A 20929-nucleotide genomic window follows, 5' to 3' on the forward strand; every position below is an offset into this window, starting at 1 on the left:
CATTATTAAAAACAATATGACGTTTATTTTGATATTTTACGTAATTAGAGTAGAGTAAATTTTTTTCGAAAATTCAGAACAGCTACTGTCAGAAACAACTCAACTTGGGGATCTATCGATTCATTCTCGGCTTCGTTAAGATCGCGTTGTGAAAACGTGGTATTCCAAATTTGAGTAAATATAATTTTTTTAAAAAAAATCTCGCCGAATTTATTGCAGTAAAAATGGTCGCTCAAAAAAAACAGGTTAGTTCATTTATTTTAATATAATCTATATTGTTTAATACATGTTAAGTTGTTTTTGTGTCATAAGCCTAATATGTGTTGTACATTCTGCAGTAGTTAAAGCCTTTTAATTATTAATAAATACTTTTTTTCTTATTTTTTGAATTCGCTCTTTTATTAATAGAATGTTGATAACGACTTATAATTTCTCTGACCACTGTTTGTTCAAGGCTTTTGATATCGTGCTACATGATAATCTTATAGGATTAAATTGCAAAATTTCAGTGATAGCTATAGTAGTATAAGCTTAGTTCTCCCCACCCTTTTTTTAATAAAATGGTTAGTTTAATAATGGGTTATGCATTTTCCGAAATCAAAACTATAAATTTTGTCACTCTCTCTATATATATACGATAGCGATATTTCGGATGAATGCTTGATTTTAGAATAACTTCTATTGCCGACAAGTAACATAACAAAAATGCATTAACAGATTGCAGCAGGTTTTTTAAATGGATGGCAAAGCGTTTAGTCAAATGGTTAGATCTTGTTAATGATCTCGTAATTATGATAAAAACATGCTTCCTTGGAAAGTTGGGTTTTTCTGAAAAATAAAGGATAAATCCTTACACGATAAATAGATCAGATTTTCAGGATAAAATAAACATATTAAACATTAGACTTCTGCAGAATTTATTGCTACATTAATCATTTAATATATGGTAATTATAAATTTGTTTTTGCTACGTTTTTAAATGTTATTTATCTTTTTGATCTTTAAATCTTGAAAATTAATACCAATCATAATTAAAATTCTTCATGTTGGCTGCGGCTTAATGTCTTAATACCTTGAGATGTAAAAAAAGAAACTAGTATGATTTATTGTATTATTCCATTATGAACCGTAAAAACCATTTCAAGTTTTAGTATGCAGTGTCTATCTAAACTGTTATTATTTGTTGATGGGTAATGATCTGAACGTTTTCTTTCTTTCCAGAAAAAGGCCATGGAGAGCATTAACTCCAGACTAGCCCTTGTCATGAAATCTGGTAAATATGTGCTAGGACAGAAGCAAACATTAAAGGCTTTGAGGCAGGGGAAAGCAAAATTAGTGATAATTGCTAATAACACACCTCCTCTTAAGTAAGTATCATTTAGAATTAATATTTGTAAAAACATATTTTATAGTTCATTGATAAACTGCTGAGGATATATTTTTCATTTTATATCTATGCACCATATGTAAAATTTATGCATTAATTAGGTTTCTTTGAAATGTGATTTGATATCTTTAATGAATAAAGTACTCAAAAGCTTGTTTTCATTCTCCCCCCTCTTCATTAAGAAAAGATGTTGCAACAGATTTAGTTTTTATTAGGATATGCTTGCTATATACTATGTGATTTAAATGAAATTTCATTTCAAGTTTTATCAGAATTGTGTCGTACATTTGTCTCTTAAAATTAATCATATTTTATTTTTTGTTTCCTGTAGCTGATTTTAATTTTTGTTTTGTTTAGGAAAAGTGAAATTGAATATTATGCTATGCTTGCAAAGACAGGAGTCCATCATTATTCAGGCAGTAATATTGAACTTGGAACAGCCTGTGGCAAATACTTCAGAGTGTGTGCATTGAGTATAACTGATCCAGGTATGTTTTTTATTGTTAGATGCAGTTGGAAAAAAGCCTCACATCTTTGTTGACTTAATTAATAAACAAACCGTGAACTGATTTTGGATTAAAGATTTCAGGCAAGTTAATCTAAAGCGATAGTAAGACAGAATTTGATTTCTCTAATGGCAACTTTCAATGTCATAACCAAATTTCAAGATATGTCAGCATTATTCTTTGAAACCAAATCTTTTTTTTTTTATATCAATTAATTTTAAAATTATCGGATAGTAAAATTTTGACTCCATTGTCAGAATAAAATTATAGATTCATATCTTGAGAAGCTGTCATTATAATTACAAAAAATTTGTGCATGAGAGTTTTATTCTAAATTACTGGAGAATGTTCAGTTTATAATCTTATAATATTGCCTTAAGAATTTTTTAAAATTATTTTCCCATTTTTTTAAAAAATAAAATATACGTAATGCAAGATAATGTTTTTAAAACTTAATATTGTAACAGAAAAAAATCTGTAGAATGAAATTAGGAAAGTCTCACTTTTCGAAAGAAATTGATGCTTGTTTAATTGTTTATATTTTAGTTAGCTACTAGAAGCAATATTTAAGAAAGAAATTTCTTGAGTGGATATCTTGTTCCATTCAATAAAATAGCTTCATCAAAAATTTGATATGTATTGCTAAGATCCCTATTAATTTTTATATATATAAATAGAATTTTTTAAATAATTGTCTAATAAAAACAACTGGTATTTAATTAATGCAGCTTATTCCATTGAAAAAGGCTGAAATTTTCCCTTTTTTTTCAGTTTATATTAGTAATAATTATACTTTTTTTTTACATTTATACTGCAACATATTATTTTGGTTTTTATGTACAAAATCAACTTGGTTATTAAACTATTTTAAAATTTTGAGCAAAAACCGTAGTAACTTTTACTGTTATCATACGTTAAAATTTCCAATATTTTTTCATGTATAGTAAATATACTATTCTGTTTTAATAATGTTTGTGGTGTTTATTCCATTGATAAAAAAATTAAATTTTGTAAAAATATTTTTTCTTATAAACTCAAAGTATTTTTAATATATTTTGTACAAATATCATTCTTAATCAGGAGAGAGACGGAATATTATTATAATTAGTTACTTTAAACTAGGAAAATGTTTTGTTGGAATTTTTTTTCTTCTCGTTTTTGTAGCCATTTTGTTTAATGCTTAATCTTTAAGTATGAATTTGAATTATAATCATCCCTATTAAATCCAGTTATCTTATTTATTATGGTAATGCAAAGTATTAACGTATGAGTCATATTCACTACTGATTCGCAGAGAAATAGATATGACTTCTTAAGCAGTGAATTTAAAAAAAAAAAAAAAAAAAAAAACAGTGGGAAAACCGAAATGCTCTGCTTAAGCATTAAATACTGCCTTTTTATATATGATAGCACTTGTAGCAGTTAAGCAAACCACCTGTAGGTAAGAATAATAAATTCAGTACCAAACATTGAAATAAAGAGAAAAAAAAATTTTTTTATTTATTCCAATAAATATATCTGATTGCTAAATGTTAGTTTTTTACTGGTTTTATTCAAATTCTTTTTTCTTTTTAATCTGCAAAGTTACAGTATTAATTTTTAAATATTAAGTAATTTTTTGAAAAACTAAAATCGTTGCATACTGTTCCACTGCTGTCCTCCACTGGCTGACAAACCTTTGAAAGGCAGTGGAGCAATTCTATCCCACCTTTATCAATTTCAATGATTAATAAAGAAATTATATTTATGAAATATGAATTTGTTTTAAATAAATTCCTTTAATCTTAGAGATTCCTTTTACAGTACATTTAATTCAAAAAGCTACTTTCTTTAATTAGAAAATAAAAGTTCATGGTCCGGAAAAGCATATTAAAATCAAGGCATTCCAAATAGTATTAAATATTATTAGAATTTTTTAAAATATAAGAAACATTCAGATGTATGCTAATTATTTTGGTCAAGGGAAAAATAATAAGTTTATTTAAAAAAAGAAAGTAGAATTGGAGCTGCTTTTCAAAGGGTTAAATTTCTCTTCAGTTATAATTGTTAGTCTTGTTATTAAATGTAAGCTAAAAAATAAATGCAAGTTTTATTCCAAATAATTCTCTTACTTCTTTATAGAGAATTACTGAAATATCTTCCTATGAAATTATTTGCAAGTATGAAAATTTCTAATTCAATAATCGATTACAGTTCTTAAAATATTTAAGTTGTAAAATATTTTATATTTCAAATCATTCCTATGAAAGAAAAGGCAAAATATTATTGACGAGTTTTTTAAAGTATTGCTATACAAATTAGAATTCTTAATTTGTGTATATTTGTAAATATATTTTTTGCTGTCTTAAATATTTTCTTTTTTTTTATAGGTGATTCTGATATCATTAGGACTATGCCTACAGAGCAACAGTAAACTTTTTGTAATTAAATAAAATTTGAAAAAACAAATTTGCCTGTTATGTTGAATTATTTTGGGATTTTAATCGGCTATATCAACGTACATGATCATTTTTTTTTTTTTTTTTTTTTTTTTGCAATAATGAGTTTTATCCATAAGAAATTCTTATATTATAAAACTATTTACAAGCTGTCTTTGATAACAGCTAATTTAAAAGGATTAATGCTTGCTAAAATTTTCAATGCAGTATTTTATTTAACTTGGGTCTTTTTCAGTAAAATTTTTAAGTTGCAAATTTGATAGTAATATTAGAGATCTTACTATTAGAGATAGTAATTTTAGAGATCTTACACAATTTTATTCATTGTATTATATATCTAATTTTCTTTTAGCTGCTGTAAAACAAAAACTTTGAAATAGAGGAAAAACAAAACTTCTTGCTGCAGCCAAACATTTTTTAAAAATATGAGTATAGAAAATAGAATTGTTTAGCATTGAAGTCTTATGTACACTACAAAATATTTTTAAGCAATGTTTTAAAGAAGTATTAAAAAAAAAAATTGGATTAATCTTAAAATTCACTTTTTATTTCAAAGAGATATAAATGAAATAATATTTTGTTTGCGAATAAATGTACTTTTAATTATAAATGTACAAAATTTTATATAGTACTCTGGTCCTAAGGAATCATATTTAGTGAAATATTCTTGGTGCTTCCTACTTCTAAATAAATACTAATAAATCTTGTTTTCTGTGATCATAGTTATAAGTGTCACTATTTAGAATGATTTATAATTTTAGACTAATCAGCCCTTGAAAAAACTGGATGCTGGTTAGCATATCTTTGAGATTCTCAGTGGAATGATTTAAAATTGCATATTTGTATAAGGGAGTAATATTCAGATTTTCATAACTCTTTTAGTTTTAGTCGCTATAGAGTGGGCCTTTCTTTTTACTTAAAATTAGTGTCCCAAGAATATTTTACTAAATATTACTCTTAGGACTGAGATTCTTTATAAAAATATAAAATTTGAAATATATCAAAAATTTACTCACATTGCATAAAATATTCTTTACTTCATTTCGACTGTAAGTAGAATGAAACATTTTCGGCAACTAATGAAAATCAAACTTTTACTGATAGTTTTAAAACAGGCTATGGAAGAGAAAGATTAAACACTGATTTATCGCATATATGTATATATATTCGCCGAAAGTTTTTGTTTGCGTTATTTTCAGAACGTCGAGTTATCGACATAATTATCGAAAATGGTTTTATGTACTATGGGAAAAGGCAGCCCAACTCCTGTTACTGTTATGATTTTAAGCTTTAATGGGTCTTTTTTATTTAAATGTATGGAGCTATTCACCACCCACCCATCTCGTCTTTTTTTTTTTTTTTTCCTTTCTACGAACAAATCTATAGTACCACATATTACGATAGTGAAAGTATGAATTTTGGGTGTTAATATTCAAAACTGGTTGTGAAATATTGATCCATTATAATTTCAAAACAATTTTAAATAAGTATTTCTTTCCCTCTTCTCGGAGCTCTGTTTGTTGAATTATGAAGTACCGAACACGCTATTTCCGTAAAACATTTTTTGTTTGTTTATTTTTAACTATTAAGGACACGGATTACTAAATTCTTCATATGAATGGCTGCTATGGACGTTTTTGCTAATATTTTCAATTGACATTTTTTTTTTTTAATTTTGTGTCCTTCAAAATTTTCTCTATATTCAACAAAATTCTCTAATTTTAAATTAATATTAAACATGAGAAATTAATTTGTTTGATACATTAGGTGCACATGCATCTTGTAATTTTTCTTATACGGTTCGATGTATATGAAATTGCACAAAAATTTAGGAAATTCATTCATACTATCTTAAAAAATTATATTTTTAAAAATATATTTATAAAATTTACTATTTCTTTTAATGCAATAATGAAAAATATTGATATGAACTAATTTCCCACTTTTTTTCTATTTTACGGGTTAAGTATTGAGCCAGCATGCGTGCGATTTTTTTTAATTGTAATTGGTGAACTAAAAGTCATTACATTTTTGACTTCATTGTAGAATTTTTCTTATTTTGATGAAAAGATTTGATTTTGTATTTGTAAATGATTTTTTTTTTCCTGTTAGTAAAAGTATTGTTCAGTTCTGAGTGGCGTGTCGGTAAACAATATGGATAGGGGAGATCCTATTGGAAGGAAACGAATCATCTCATTCTTAAGCACTCCGCCAATAGGAATATATTTTTGTACTGCATTTTTCTTGAGTAAATTTGACAAGCAGTATAGAGATGTGACTGGTGGCTAAAAGTCGGTCTAGATGGGCATGTATCTTTTAATACTGGTATGCAAAAAGAAAAAAAAAAAAGGAAGGATTTTACGTAATTGAAACTTATCTGTAATTCAATAAGTGAAAATGTTTTTTTTTCTGAGAATTAAATTTTATTTTATATTGATTTTAGTTAAAAGAATAAAACAATTTTTCAAATAAAGTTAAGAACGTATTATGCAATAATTAAAGAGAATAAAATAAAGCGACATCGTTCTGCAGATTTTAGAAACATCCGAGAAATGTCAGGGAAAATAATCTGGAAATTCAAACAGCTGAAACGCTGACCACCCTGTTACATCTGTATTTCTAGAAAATACGTTTGTTTCACTCCTTAAATACATGCTGAAAATTATTCTTTTCTTGGCTTACTTTGCACTAAGAGTTGATTTGATTTTATCAATGTGACTGCAATACTATGATAAAAGCTCATCTTTTTATGCACGTGTAACATATTTTTTGTGTTTTAAATTTCATTTTGTGTAAAATAAATCCCAGATGATTTTCAAATTTCATGCAATGTGAAATTCTTTGAAACAGACCCATAAATGGTATTGTTGAATGGTCAGCTGCAATGGGCTCGACAATCTACATAAAAAAAACGATTGGAGTATAAATTGTAAACTGCCTCATCATGCTGATGCAGAATTAGTTTAACCGGTATTCCAATTCGTCTTCAAAATAATTAGAAATTTTTGGACATAATATTTGAAAAATGGTCGATTTCCCTTCTAGAATTATTGGCTTGAGGAAGTAATGTCAAAATAATACTTTTAAAAAATTCTTTCCAGTATTTCTAAGGGTTCAGACTGCTCATGATTGCTTCATATCTATTGAAATGTCATCTGGTCTATGTTAAGTTATTGAAGGGTTATAAATGGCTCTGCTCGACCTTCCGGTTTGAAACGCCTTACGTGTTTGTTTGCTGCAATTTTCGAACCAGCTTTATTATGTAGAAAAGAGTCTGTTTCTCATCCTACAACAAATAAATATAACAACATTTATTTACTTCATAACTAAATGGCAGTAACAATTTGTGGTAACCAGAGGTGGCGGTAGAGATTTGCCGACGGGGGGGCAAGAACAATATCTCTAATTTGGCATCAAAATAACTCATAATGATTAATTTTTCATTTAATTAAAGAAAATCAAGTATTATTTAATTCCTTTTTATTCAGATGCTGATCCTTTTTTTCATTGTTAAAACTTTATAAAGGTATTTGTAAAAAAACAGGTTTTTAGTTTCTTTTACTAAGCATCCAAAAACTGTCAATATTTGAGTCTTTTTTTTTATGAGACTCTTGAGATTTAATTTCTCTGCGATCTACTTTTAGAAAAAATATAGTCATATTCCATTCTAGATTGTAGTATATAGATAGAAACACAGATTGTACCAGAATGACGTGTCATGCTAAATGGACACATGCATACTCTTACTATTTTATATCAGAAGCTATATAAAAAAAATGTCGAAATAGAAATTTTTATAAAAGTAACTGTTTTAAAATCCAGAATAATAAATAAAAAATATTCGATGTTTTCTCCAAAAACTGATTTTTCTGCTTAGTCCCCTATCTAAAATATTTGTTTAATAAGGATTGCAACAATGAGCAAGAATTAAGATGTGTTTCGAATCCGAGGAAAATAAGTGCGCTTACTCAACAAAAATTTACTATAGTTCGCACACGAACAATATAGAATGAAGAAAAGATACAATATGTTGTTTTTTAAGAAGGCCGGAGAAAATATTTTGTAAATATGTGTACAAACTTACTATTTTATATAAGATATGAAAAATATTCTTATGAAAAAAAGACTGCTTAAACGTTAGATCCCCTTTGTATTTATTTTTCTATATATGTTTAGGCTTTAAAAAACCAATGCATTTTATTTGAAAAAAAATTAGCTCTTGGACATGAATTCGCTTAGCTTCATTTTTATTTATGTACTTTCTGACTATTCTATGTACTATTAAGTACTTTTTAAATTCGAAGTCATTATAAGCTAATATTCCTACCAAAAGGTGAATTTTATCCCCTCAGTTGCATGCATAGACCTTTTTTAACCCCTTCATATACAATGGCGAGTCTAACTCGCACATAGAATTATTTAATTTTTAATTTTAAATCTGCAATTAAGTGAGAGTATTAAGTAATTTAAAATGCTAAAATCACTTCAAAACGCATCATTACATCAAATGCCCTTATATTTTTCTGGGGATTAAGATAACGATAATTGTCCCAAATAAGATCTGCAATCTGATTAGGAGATTAAGTAAATTTGTATATCAAGGGGTTAATGTGTTATGTATTATGTCTAATGAATATTCTAAGAATAACTATTTTAATCATCTCTTTATCAGGACATCTTTATTCAAAGTCTATTAAAAATTTAGGAGCATCTGAAATTATATACTTTTTTTGTCGATAATAGTAATTGGAAGAAAAGGATATATAAATGATACGTTCTCCGATTACATAGTCATAATATTGAATGCAGAGTCTTAAGTATTTAGGTAGTACTTTATTTTTTTAAAAATTAGTGCATACTTGAATAAACTCTTTTAGTGTAGCTAAAAAGCTGCTATACCAAAAATATTTTTTTTGTTGTCAACAGTCGCTAATATTTCTTTAGTGTAATAATTCTAGCATGATAAATTAGATTGCAAAAGAAAACAGATATTTTATTGTTAAATGGATTTAATTTACAATTATACAATTTATTTACTCCAGTGATTTATAATTAACTCACATAATTTGGTTACAGTAAAATAACTCTTTTTAGCATGCATACTCATAAGAGTGTCAAAAGAAAACAGTGTTGTTGTTTTTTAATTTAGTTTAATTATTAACTAGATTTTAGTCAGGCAATTCTCCTAGTGAGATGAATAAAATTTATTTATGAATTCGTTACCGAGGAAGTAACAATTATATGAATAAGATGATGATTAATTTTAGAACTTGAATTTGAATTATGAATTACGAAAAACAACTCAGTGGTCCTATTCATGAATAATATAAAAGCTTCAATTTCTTTAATAATTAATTCCACAGGCAGGTATTCGAAATGCCCGATGTAAACATTTTTTTTTTTTTTTTTCATAATCTATGATAAAATCTTAGCCGAAGGATAAAGATTAGTCGGAAAAAATGTGACGTCGTAATCATTTGGCAGATTATTGACTATTTTGCTAAACTAAGTATAAATTTTATGCTGAATGAACATTATGACATTTAAATAAAATGACTGAGAATTTGGACTCGTCGACATCCCTTCGCATTGAATTCTTAGCCAACCGATCAAAACTTTTTGACAAAATGCGACATGTCTTATGTTTTATACACATGTCGTCTTGTCGGTTATATTGCCAAAAGTAGTGCAAATTGAAAGCTTAATGAACGACATTTGAATCATATGTCTGAAAATCTGTGGACAGAGTCTTCGACATTCATCATATTCAGTTCATAGTCGGCCGCCCAAAAGTTATCGGCAGAATGCGGTATCTTATTCACTTGTCGGATATACTGTCAAATCTAATGCAAATTATAAGCTAAGTGAACGACATTTCAATCAAAAGTCTGAAAATCTGCAGATTTAACATCTTCAGCACTCACCGCATTGAGTTTAGTCGACCGATCAAAAATTGCTAACAAAATGAAAATACCATCTTGTCAAAATCTTATTCACTTGTTACCTTGTCGGTTATATTGCCAAAAGCAGTACAAATTATAGCTTAATGAAAGAAATTTGAATCAAATGTCTGAAAATCTGCGAACTTAAAGTCTTCGACATCCATTGCATTCAGTTCTTAGTTTGGTCTATCAAAAATTGTCCGCAAAATACGGCATATTATTAAACTACCGCGATATCGATTATTGACCTACCCCCAATCGATTTTACCAAATATAGCCAACACATTAACCATTACTTGGATATTTTAATTGTTTACAATATATTAATTTTTAGGTGGATTTTAAATAATCATATTCGATAATGCTCAACTCTCTCTAACCATTATGAAATGGTGAACACTTTTGCCGACGAAACTCTGAATTTCTCGCCGACGGGGGGGGGGGGGGCAAGAGGCTTCTCTGTTTCTCCTATGAAATACTGCTATTTATTTTCTGCTCAAATTCATTGATTTGCAGTAGATTAGTAAATCCGTTTTAGACACTGATTCATGGATCTTTTTCAATCTTTTAATTGTTTCTCTACTGAAATACAAATACGTGAGATATATCATCTATAAATACAAAACTTAAAATAAAAAATTTTAATAACTAACATTTTTGAATTCGAACTTCGAGGTACTTAGAGTCACCATTTTGACTACTTGCGTTAAAAATTTCTTTATTGTTTGTGTAAAATATTTATTTGAACACCACAGGCATATGACACGGACACTTCCTTATTTAAATATAGAGCGTATTCCTTTTTTAATTCTACATTGTAAGATCTTCATTTAAAAAATTGAAAATTGGATGTGATGATACTTTGTATGCAGTCGAATTCTTTAACAGGCATTTTAATACCTTTTGCCATTTAAGGGATCTCTATTGTTTAATGGATTAGACAGTAGTCTTCTCCCAAGAACACCAGATTCAAATCTCAACTCATTTTCAAGCGGAAGCAAATAACAAATAGCCTTCAAGATGTGACATTCAAAACTAAAGTTTTATTTTTTTAACGGTAACAAATAGTAAAGTTCACTTTTATAACATTGGGAAAATACGCCACACAATATCGGGAATTATTTTTTACAACATGAGCTCAATTTTTACATTGTTTCAATATTATAAAACAATATTATACAATATACCGTTTGCAAATATTGTAGCATTTTTCTCTATAGCGTGCAACTGGAATATCGCTTGAAAAAAATTATATTGATCCATAGTCAATGCCTATTATATATTGTGATTAAAGGTAGATTAGAAATGTCTCAAACGGAATAACACATCATATATATTTATGAGATATTTATTATTTTTATTCTTGCTGACATCATATATACATAGACACAGACTTGTACATGAATTCACATACAGGCACATTATGATATTATGTATAATAATTATCTAACTAAGGACGAACACTTGCATAGTTTGCAGATAGCAGCACTTTAGAGAATCGTTGTACGCTAAAACACAGCAACTGTTTTCTACACATAAGTAACAACAGTTAGTAAGACAATTTGTTTAACCTCTTGGGTGCATTAGAATTCTAAAACTCATCATATTATTGGTTTTCTTAAGTTACGGATGACGTCAATAAAACCTTTGTTTTTCCTCATTTGTCTTTATAATAATAAAGTTAATAAAATTTTATTTGCCATAAAACTATTTGTATATTGTTCTGCTTATTACTATATTGAATCTATTCCAAACAGAAAAATTCTGTCAAAAAAAAAATAAAAAAAAATCGTACCCAAGGGGTTAAAAAAATACACTGAATCATTTCTGTAATTTTATTCGCTTCAAATAAATAAATTTAATTGTTTTTACAAAAGTGATCACGAAACGATTTTTGAAATAGCAAATGCATTGCGAGATGGAAAAATATATTTTGGTGTTTAAAAGCTTCCATCTGCTTTTTATAAAATTCTTTGCGAGTTGTGAAAAATAAAAACATCGATTACATTCGTATATGCTGTCATTTAATATTGTATATTTGTTATTCAAAATCGAGCATTATTGTATTTAGTGTGATAAATTTGATAAAAAAACAAACTAATTTCTACGGATTTTTACAAAAATATTTGGCACTTCTTTATTTTCATAATCTACTTTTGACGTTTAAAATTAGTATTTTTAAAGTTAGTGTTAAAGAGAGAGAAAATCACGATAAATAAGAAAATGTCAAATAATTTAAAAACCACAAGTGTCAAAGACAATAGTTGCACGAAAATATTAAAAATATGCTCTAGTTTTCATAATTTTCATTTACATTTTCGTTTGTACTCTTATTATGAATGATCGAAAGGTTAAACTTTTTTTTTAAGAAAGCATAACACAGAATCCGTTTTGACCAAAGTGTTACGATATTGAGTGAAAATTCCGCCATTTGGCAGATCACATGATCTATTGAGATCACTATGACTATCAATCTTGCAAGCGCACTAGGCTTATGTGTCCTCCAACCATCATTACTCAAAGGTGTGTAATTAGATTTTAATGCTCATTTCATACGAACATATTACATCAACAACATATCATGGAATGCGATTTTAAGTAAAAGTTTCTCATTTATGAAACAATTAAAATATTATCAAAATTCTGATTTGTGATTATTTTTAATATTCATTTTTCATACAGAGATCATCAACAACGTTCATCAAAGAACGCTTAGAGAGCTCTGTTCTATTGTTGCAATTAATATCACATTCGAATGCAAGTTGATTTCACTTCGCATTTTGCAAGAGAACTAACAGGCAACTTCTCAATCTCTTCCTAGCACTTTTTTCTTGCGTCATCCTAGCACTTTTTTCTTGCGTCATCCTAAGACAACCAATGGTTCAAATTCGGATTCAATACTTACGTTTAACTATGACTACTAGAATTCTAATAATTATTTATATTTTAGAATCGCTACAAAATTAAAAACAAACTTTACAATTCTAGCGCTTTTTTTTTTTTGATATCAGAAAAGTGAAGCTAAAAATGATTTTATTACAATTGTGACGTGTTTTGTATTTTTTATTCAAATAGTATTACATTATACAGAGAAATTAAAACATTGAAACAGTAAAAAAAATGCTTAAAAAATGCATTCAAAATATTCATAGGAATATAAAAAAACAAATATGTCACACCAAAACTTCAAAATTTTTATTTGTGCAGGGGATTCAAATAATAATAATTTTTTTTTTGTATCTTTTCACTTATATTTTAAGCCCATATTCCTTTCTTTCAACTTACTATTCTTTCATACTTTTCAAAATTAATACATAATCCAATTCTAAAATTTCTGAAAATCCGTCCTGTAATTCTGGGGAAAGGAAAAGAATGCCGAATTAGATAGTTGAACAAATATTTGTATAAAGGATCGAGTAATAAATATCCCAAGAATTATTCAATTTAATAACTTTTTCAATATGCAATGTATAACGCGGTATTTTTTTATATTACAGTTTCGTGAAAGTTTAACAAATAAAGTGAAAAAAAAATTAATCGGTTTCTCGCAAAAAAAGATAACAAAAGAAAAATTTTCATTTGAATATGAATGCGTTTTGTTTCCTACAATTTTTTTTTTTTTTTTTTTTTTTTGCGTTTATTTAAAACTATTAGAGAATTAAGTAGATTCAGTAAGAAATATTCTAATGCAAAGTTCGAAAAAGAAAAGGAACGTATCTACTTTTAGAAGCAATAGATGATGGTTTATATTGAGCAATAAATCACCTGCTACTTCAAAAATAACCAATTTGCTTAATTTTTTTCTCATTATTGTTATCTTCCTAACAACTATTTATGGTACTTTTTTGTTAACCGAACTCCAGGCAAAACTTGAATAACCCTAGCAGTATATCACCATATCTTGGCGATAGATTTCATAGTGATGAATATTCGTGCCAAATTGGAACAACGTCATTTCAGCTTGGCGATGATTGACGTTCCATTAACGAAAAAGTACTCTATTTGTTTGCATTTAGTTAACAACTAAGCCTAAAAAATGAGTTTTATTCATGCAAACACATTATCAAAACACACATGAACACAGTGCAGGCTCTAATAACACTCACACTACTTAGGAAATAAAAATTTGTCTTGTTCAATGGCCCCAAGATAATTGTATCTTGATGATACATTTTATTTAGTATAAGTTGTAATTTACACGTAAAATAAAAGGCATTTCGAAAATAATCACATAATCCAGAGAGCAGTCTAAGAATACATGAGGGGCTGCATTCCGTGCATTTATCATATGACAAGTAGGAAACACAGAAAACGTTCTTATACTTTTGTTATTGGGCTGTTACACAATAGCTACCAGAACTGCCATATTACAGAAGTTTGCTTTGTTCTACATTCTTCCATTAAATCTGACAATTCTCTCATTACAATGTGTTTTAATTTCAATGAAAAAAAGCGAAGAAGTTGAAATTTTCAGCAGTTGTCAGGATTTCTTTTAATAAGGAGATAAATTTATCATGAGTGAGTAATCGGTTAATCACTTAACTGTTTTATTTTCTTTATTATCTAATGAGATGACACCGTCTATTTTGGGAACATTTTTTTGTTTTGATTCAAATAGAAATCCAGTGAATACTTGACTTATCTATGTATTCGAAATAGTTTTAATATTGAATTATAATCGTTATGAATGGTTTATTTTTTACTTACAACTATCAAAATTCGATAAATCGATGCACGTATGGCATACGGGCAAAACAGTTAAGCGGTTAACGGTTTCTTGGTAGAGGAATTAAGTTTACTGTGCTTCGCAGATTCAAAAGTTACTAAATATCTGAATTAAAAAAAATATTTTGCGCAAAAAAAAAGAGACAAAAGAAATTTGATTCTTTATGTGATGACAGTTCCTGGTAAAGAGAGATTCACTGAGAAGGACAAAAAAAAAAAAAAAAAAAAAAAAAATCGTGAAATGCAAGGATTTAAATTAGTGGAAGAAAAAGTACCGTGCCACAAAGCCAGAAAGGAAACTTCCTTGAGTTGATGGTAGCACTAGGAATTCTTGCAAATGATCGCGATGTAAAGTATATTAGGAAATAACTTAAGAAAAGTGAAGAAGGTAGCAATGATTTGCAGCGCACCTAAGTTTTCTCTTGGTCCAAGGAATAATAGTACGAAGCCATTTTTATGAACTGCAGAAAGTTTATAAGCTGGAAGATACTGAAGAACTCTTTTGTGCTTCTCAAGTCTATCAACAACTTTAATCAGAAGACTAGAGAAATGGATGAAATGCATCATTATGCCCAATTAAACAATCTTGAAAATGATTGTATTTTAATGAAAGAGAACACATTTACTATCGATAGATACTCTGTGCATTTTGAACACTGTATTTAAAGTCTGTTTAGTTTCATGGCGCTCTTTCTGAACTCTGTGACTTATTCACTAAGCCTTTGGAGATTCAAGTGATTAACTTGAGATATGAATTGCTATTCAATATTTCAGAACAAAAGCTTTTCCAACGAAACTCTCTTGCAAAAGAACGAAGATCACTTAATTTTATAAAAGATCATTTTATACCAAGCCTTTAAAGAGTAACGGAGCAAGCAAATACAAGAATTAGAAGATTCAGCTGTTTATAATGAACGTCAGGAAAAGATATTCTCTGAAGAATATTACCAGAGTTCATTGTATTACGAGTTGATGAGCTTTTCACCTTTCGCTAGAAAGACAGCCCATGCCTAGTTTTAAAATCTTTATACAAATGATTTCCGACTAGATTGCATAGTAGATTTCCGTAATGCATTATAAAATTCGCATTAATATATATATATAATATACACACACGAACATAAAACTACTACAACTCATTTTTTCCCTAACAAAACGTTCTAGTCTCTTAATTTATGCACAAAAGTGTATTTCCCCCTGATTTTATAAATAGATATTTTGCATTTTTAACATCACTGTTGCCTTATTTCTAGAATTAATCGAATTTCCTTTAAAAATGCCTACAAATTGCTTTAATAATGCGTAAGACCCTGACATAAAAACACTGTTTATTAATTATTTATTTATGAAAAAATCTTTTAACCCTCTGACTACGTAATTCTTTAAAATTACTATTTAGATGCGATGTTTGCAAATAAGTTCAAATATTTTTCAAAGAAAATGAACCGATACCATATGTTACACGATAATAATATAATATAATAAAAATCTGTAATAGTTAAAATAAACACTCTAAACTGCGAAAAACGCGGGATGCACAGAAAGTAGATGAAATGCCAACCCGCGGAAATCAAGGGATGCGCAGTTGGAAGGTTAATAGTCCAGATATATAAGTTTAAGATATAAGTTTCAGAGTTTTAACAGTAAACATGATTAACTCTTAATATTTTAAAGCGTGGATGACGTTATAAAATATCAATTTGAAAAAATGCAAAACCATACTTAAAATGTCTGTATATCAAGAGAATGCTTACACCTCGAAATGAAATAAAGATTTAAAGACATTCTTTGTTTCCTAAACAGCCATTGGTAATATGTTTGTTTATAAAAGGTTAACATAAAATAAAATCGCAATTTTAGTTGCTTTTTTACGTGTGAAATGTTTACCGTACTCTAATTTCATTATGCTCGATCCATATCGCTGGAACACGTAGAACTGTGATTCAGCCACTCTTAATTTTCTATAAGTTATCCGTTTGAACAGATTTCGGTGAATTCGAACTGACTAATGAAGGGAAAAATTAAAACGCTACTAAACGTAATATATATATATATATATATATATAATTTCATTTTGGAATAAATTTAATAAAAGCAGTTTTTAAAAACATAGATTTATTAGTGAGTTAAAAAGTAAACTTCTTTATTTATCTTTCTTGTCTTTGTCTTTTTAAATCCATTTTTATAACTTTATGGTATTTTCATATAATTTTTTTTTCACAAATTCCTTACCAGGCACTGCCACGGCTATGTAATAAAAATTTATTAAATTAATTGAACCATTGACAATAAAGTTTCGAAAATATTAAAATAAAGTATTGTTACCAAGGACGCTTGTGTGTACAAAATTGTAGAACTTTATTACGTGAGGATGTGAGTTTGGGGGGGGGGGAGCCCGCGGTCAAATCAATTGAATTGTTTCAACGTACTCCAAAGAATCGTCAGATTTAACGGTGGCAGCTTCATTCTGGCACAGCCCTCTTCACCCCCTCATTTCCCGAGTGTCGAAAGAAACAACAGCATGAGGCACATTTATTTTCAGCTTGACAAGCCCTAATACCTGATAACGAATCGATGGAAGTGCTATTGGATCGATTTTCAATCGATAAAGACCACGTTGCTTAGAGGATGCCAACGTTCGATCCTTCTGTTGGAATTCTGAGCGATGTCCAACCAGTGGCGCAGACGATCTCCTTTAGACTGCATGTTCAAAGCGAGACCACCTGAAAGGGGAAAAAAAAATGATGTTCAGAATTTGTGCAACAATCCCGCAATCGGCGGTGGGCAGCTAATTCTAAGGAGAGGCAAGTCGATTAAAAAACTTGCTGCTAAAAAATTAATTTGTAAAAAAAATAAAAAAAAATCAATAAATTGTAAAATATTAGGATATCAACATTCTATCAACTACAAGTTGTCAGTTTCCTTTGATCTTCATTACATTCAGTTTGTTATTAGAATATTAATAAGCATTGAACCTCTGTTTCATAGACATTTTGAACAAACGCCACACAAAGTTGAGTCATCTCTACATACAACAGAGATGAATGTGAGTGTGTATACTGGCACTCTACAGAACAGACCATTACTTAACAATACCAAATATGGATATTTTTTTTTTTGAAATTTTAATTATTATCTTATTAATTAAAATTAAACAGAATTTTTGGGTTTTATTATGGTAATTTCCAATATTATTGCACATAAAATAAAATTTTAAAAAAGTCTGTTTAATTATATCAATTCGATACTAAATTTTCTCTAAATACTGGCATTTTTTAATATATATAACGCTGGATCATGCAATTTTCTATCACTGTAGAAAGCTAAAGAGGACTTTGCTTTATATCTGAATAGTTTACAAGACGAATAAAAAAGAAAAGTTACAATACCACGATACTTAGATATGGCGCGATCTATTGTGTAAAAAATATTTGTTGATATAATCATGGACATAAAGTTATGTTTAAGAGATTTCATTGAAATGAAATGCAACCAGTATTCTCGGTGAAACAGCTGGTGGCCGAAGGCAGCTAGTAATAAATAAACGAAAACAAATACATTTTTACAAATAAAAATTTAATCTAAAATAATCATATTATGGTTGATTTAGTTACAATAACGTGTTGAATCGTGAAACTAAATTATCTAGTTTATTAAAAGAGAGTCTCAAAATATGCATTGACCAGGGCCGTAAAATGTCTAAATCCTGCCTTGGTCGAAATGACTATCGAGGAGCAGAATTTATATAGTATAAAATGGGAAAATATTGCAATCACAAAAGTACTATAATTACGAAGAAAACTTATACTTGTTCAATCCATACTGAGTGCTTTGTATGTGATTATATTATTTTTTCGCATACCAAGCATAAAAATAAATTGATAAATTTTGATGAATCTCCGTGTTCTAGACCTTACCGAGTTCAAAAATAAGATTGCTTCCATCTGTTAGTGCACGCGGTAACTCAAAACAGAGCAAACTTGAATGGATGAAATTTTGACTTGTGGTCTTTACACCAAAATGTAAGGTCTCCAGCACATTTCAGGCCAAGTCTGATTTTGGGAAGTCAATCGGTCTGGATGTAAGAAATAAAAAAGCGGGAAAGAGCTAAATGAAATACATCTAGCACATGATTTTATCACTAGCACTGTAATGAATGCAATAACTCAAAACTGCAAGAAGCTGTTTCAATAAAATTTAATATATAATCTTGCTACCAATACTGAAGATCAATATCAGATGTGAAAAGAAAGACGCTGCACACACAGAAGTCATACTGTAGAATTATGCTAGATACCTTTTACTTTTAATTCAGAATTGACGAGTTTGCTTTCAGCGAATTCAAGCATAAATTTATTTATAGCTGATAAATTATTCTGATGTTACTCAAGTTTAAAATTTTTAAACAATTGTTGCGAGAAGTCAAACCTTCTGTAAGCATTCAGAAAATCTATCATCAAATCCTTCAGTCCAATCCTTCTTATTTCTAATCCTAATCCTACTTCATCAGTCCAATCTTCATTCTTCCTAAAATTCTTCCACTCACAAGGATCGCAACTGGAGAAGATTTTTGGAGTGCTTAATCGAAGTGCTAATATTTAGGAATAATATTCTTCCTCACTTTCAACGTGGAACGAAAAATGATAAACTGGTGGAAAAAAGTTTTTGCAGTAGTAATTCCGCCAAAAAAAAAAGAAAAAAAAATTGTGAGCCCATAATTGAAGAAAAAGAAATAATATGGAGCATAAATTACTCATAGCTAAAAAGAAATTTCATAAAAACAAACAAAAACGTTAGCAATTTTTTTTAAAGAAAATTTACATTAACATGTCTTTTAACTGCGTTTGGTGAAAAATATGATAATATCGAAATAAGAAAATAATCTGAGAATTTATGAGCGTATTGTTTAGCATTCTTAGAATTAGGTAAAAAATTCGAAAGCCAATAGACAGTTAAAAATTGTCTATTGACAATTAAAAATAGACAGTTTGATTGTTTAAAAAAAAAGTAGTTAGGTTAAAAAAAATTTTACGTGCTGCATGTACTGGGTGAGAAAATAAAACTAAAAGGCATTCCGTAAAATATATTTTAATTTGGCGTCTGGCGAATGATGACGTCAAAGCCTTATTCTCTGTGATTCAACAAGATCAAACAAGAATAAAAAAAATAACATCTAATAATTCCTATCAAACCGTTACTTATGGAAAAGAAAATTGATTGAAGTAAACAGTATAAAGTTACTTGAATTATTACAAAAATGATCAGTATAACTAAAAGAAAAAAGCAGTTAAGATGGCACAAAAGTATAGAAAGTGGTGGGGGGATAGCATTGATTTTTGCATTTCATGGTTTAGTTGTCAAATGAAAACTCGAAAAATGTTTTCTAGCAGCCGTTATTTATCTTTTGCACCATGGTTGAGGGATCCCACTATAAAAAAAGGAGCAACATGAAAAGGAAGCACTAGAGAACACGGCCAGTTCCATCGCATCACAATTTGACACATGAATTGCTTCGATTGTCTTCATTGTATTAAAGAAATGCTTTTAAAAGCCAATCAAATTTCTTTTTTGTTTAAATGAGTTCGACAAAAAATGTGATTTTCACATTATGGTAAATTTAGGAGCACTTTCTGACAGTAAAGGCAGGGCAGTTTCTTAAAAAGTTTCTTATGGCAGAAATTTCTACGAAAATAATCCTTTTAAAGAAACGCTTTTATCAGAAACGGAGCAGTGAAATAGTTAGTTCCAAAACGGAAATAAATTTTTGAAAAGGGGATTTTATGCTTTATCATTTTTAATGGATTGAGAACTTATGCCATCAAACGAATTCGAAACCTATGCTCTCATTCTAAAATGCAACGTTAAAATAGCGAATGAATGCAATGAATTGAACATGATTGCTCTATTTAGTGTTAAGCATTTACGAATAGC

General features: G+C 28.5%; 2 protein-coding genes across 3 annotated transcripts in view; one reads left to right on the top strand and one right to left on the bottom strand.

Moving 5' to 3' along the window:
• Window positions 1-84: 84 nt before the first annotated feature.
• On the top strand, window positions 85-4341 carry LOC129975173 (60S ribosomal protein L30-like). Its single transcript, XM_056088145.1, has 4 exons — window positions 85-245; window positions 1222-1367; window positions 1745-1875; window positions 4263-4341. The coding sequence occupies exons 1-4, from the start codon at window positions 225-227 to the stop codon at window positions 4304-4306; spliced, it is 342 nt and encodes a 113-aa protein (XP_055944120.1). The 5' UTR covers window positions 85-224; the 3' UTR covers window positions 4307-4341.
• A 12753-nt stretch (window positions 4342-17094) lies between these two features.
• The window catches only part of LOC129975080 (rabphilin-3A-like), a 107194-nt gene continuing 103359 nt past the window's right edge, over window positions 17095-20929 (bottom strand). For both annotated transcript variants that reach the window (XM_056087983.1, XM_056087984.1), the window contains exon 19: window positions 17095-17721. In XM_056087983.1, the coding sequence (XP_055943958.1) occupies window positions 17597-17721 (125 nt within the window). In that variant the 3' untranslated portion in view covers window positions 17095-17596. The remainder of the gene's footprint in view (window positions 17722-20929) is intronic.

Source organism: Argiope bruennichi, chromosome 7 (genome assembly GCF_947563725.1).
Source record: "Argiope bruennichi chromosome 7, qqArgBrue1.1, whole genome shotgun sequence".
Lineage (NCBI taxonomy): Eukaryota > Metazoa > Arthropoda > Arachnida > Araneae > Araneidae > Argiope > Argiope bruennichi.

Excerpts from the sequence above, each read along its gene's own strand:
- LOC129975173 (XM_056088145.1), top strand. The coding sequence starts at position 225 with ATGGTCGCTCAAAAAAAACAG. Across the intron at positions 246-1,221 it reads TGGTCGCTCAAAAAAAACAG|AAAAAGGCCATGGAGAGCAT; the intron begins GTTAGTTCATTT and ends CTTTCTTTCCAG. Across the intron at positions 1,876-4,262 it reads ATTGAGTATAACTGATCCAG|GTGATTCTGATATCATTAGG; the intron begins GTATGTTTTTTA and ends TTTTTTTTATAG.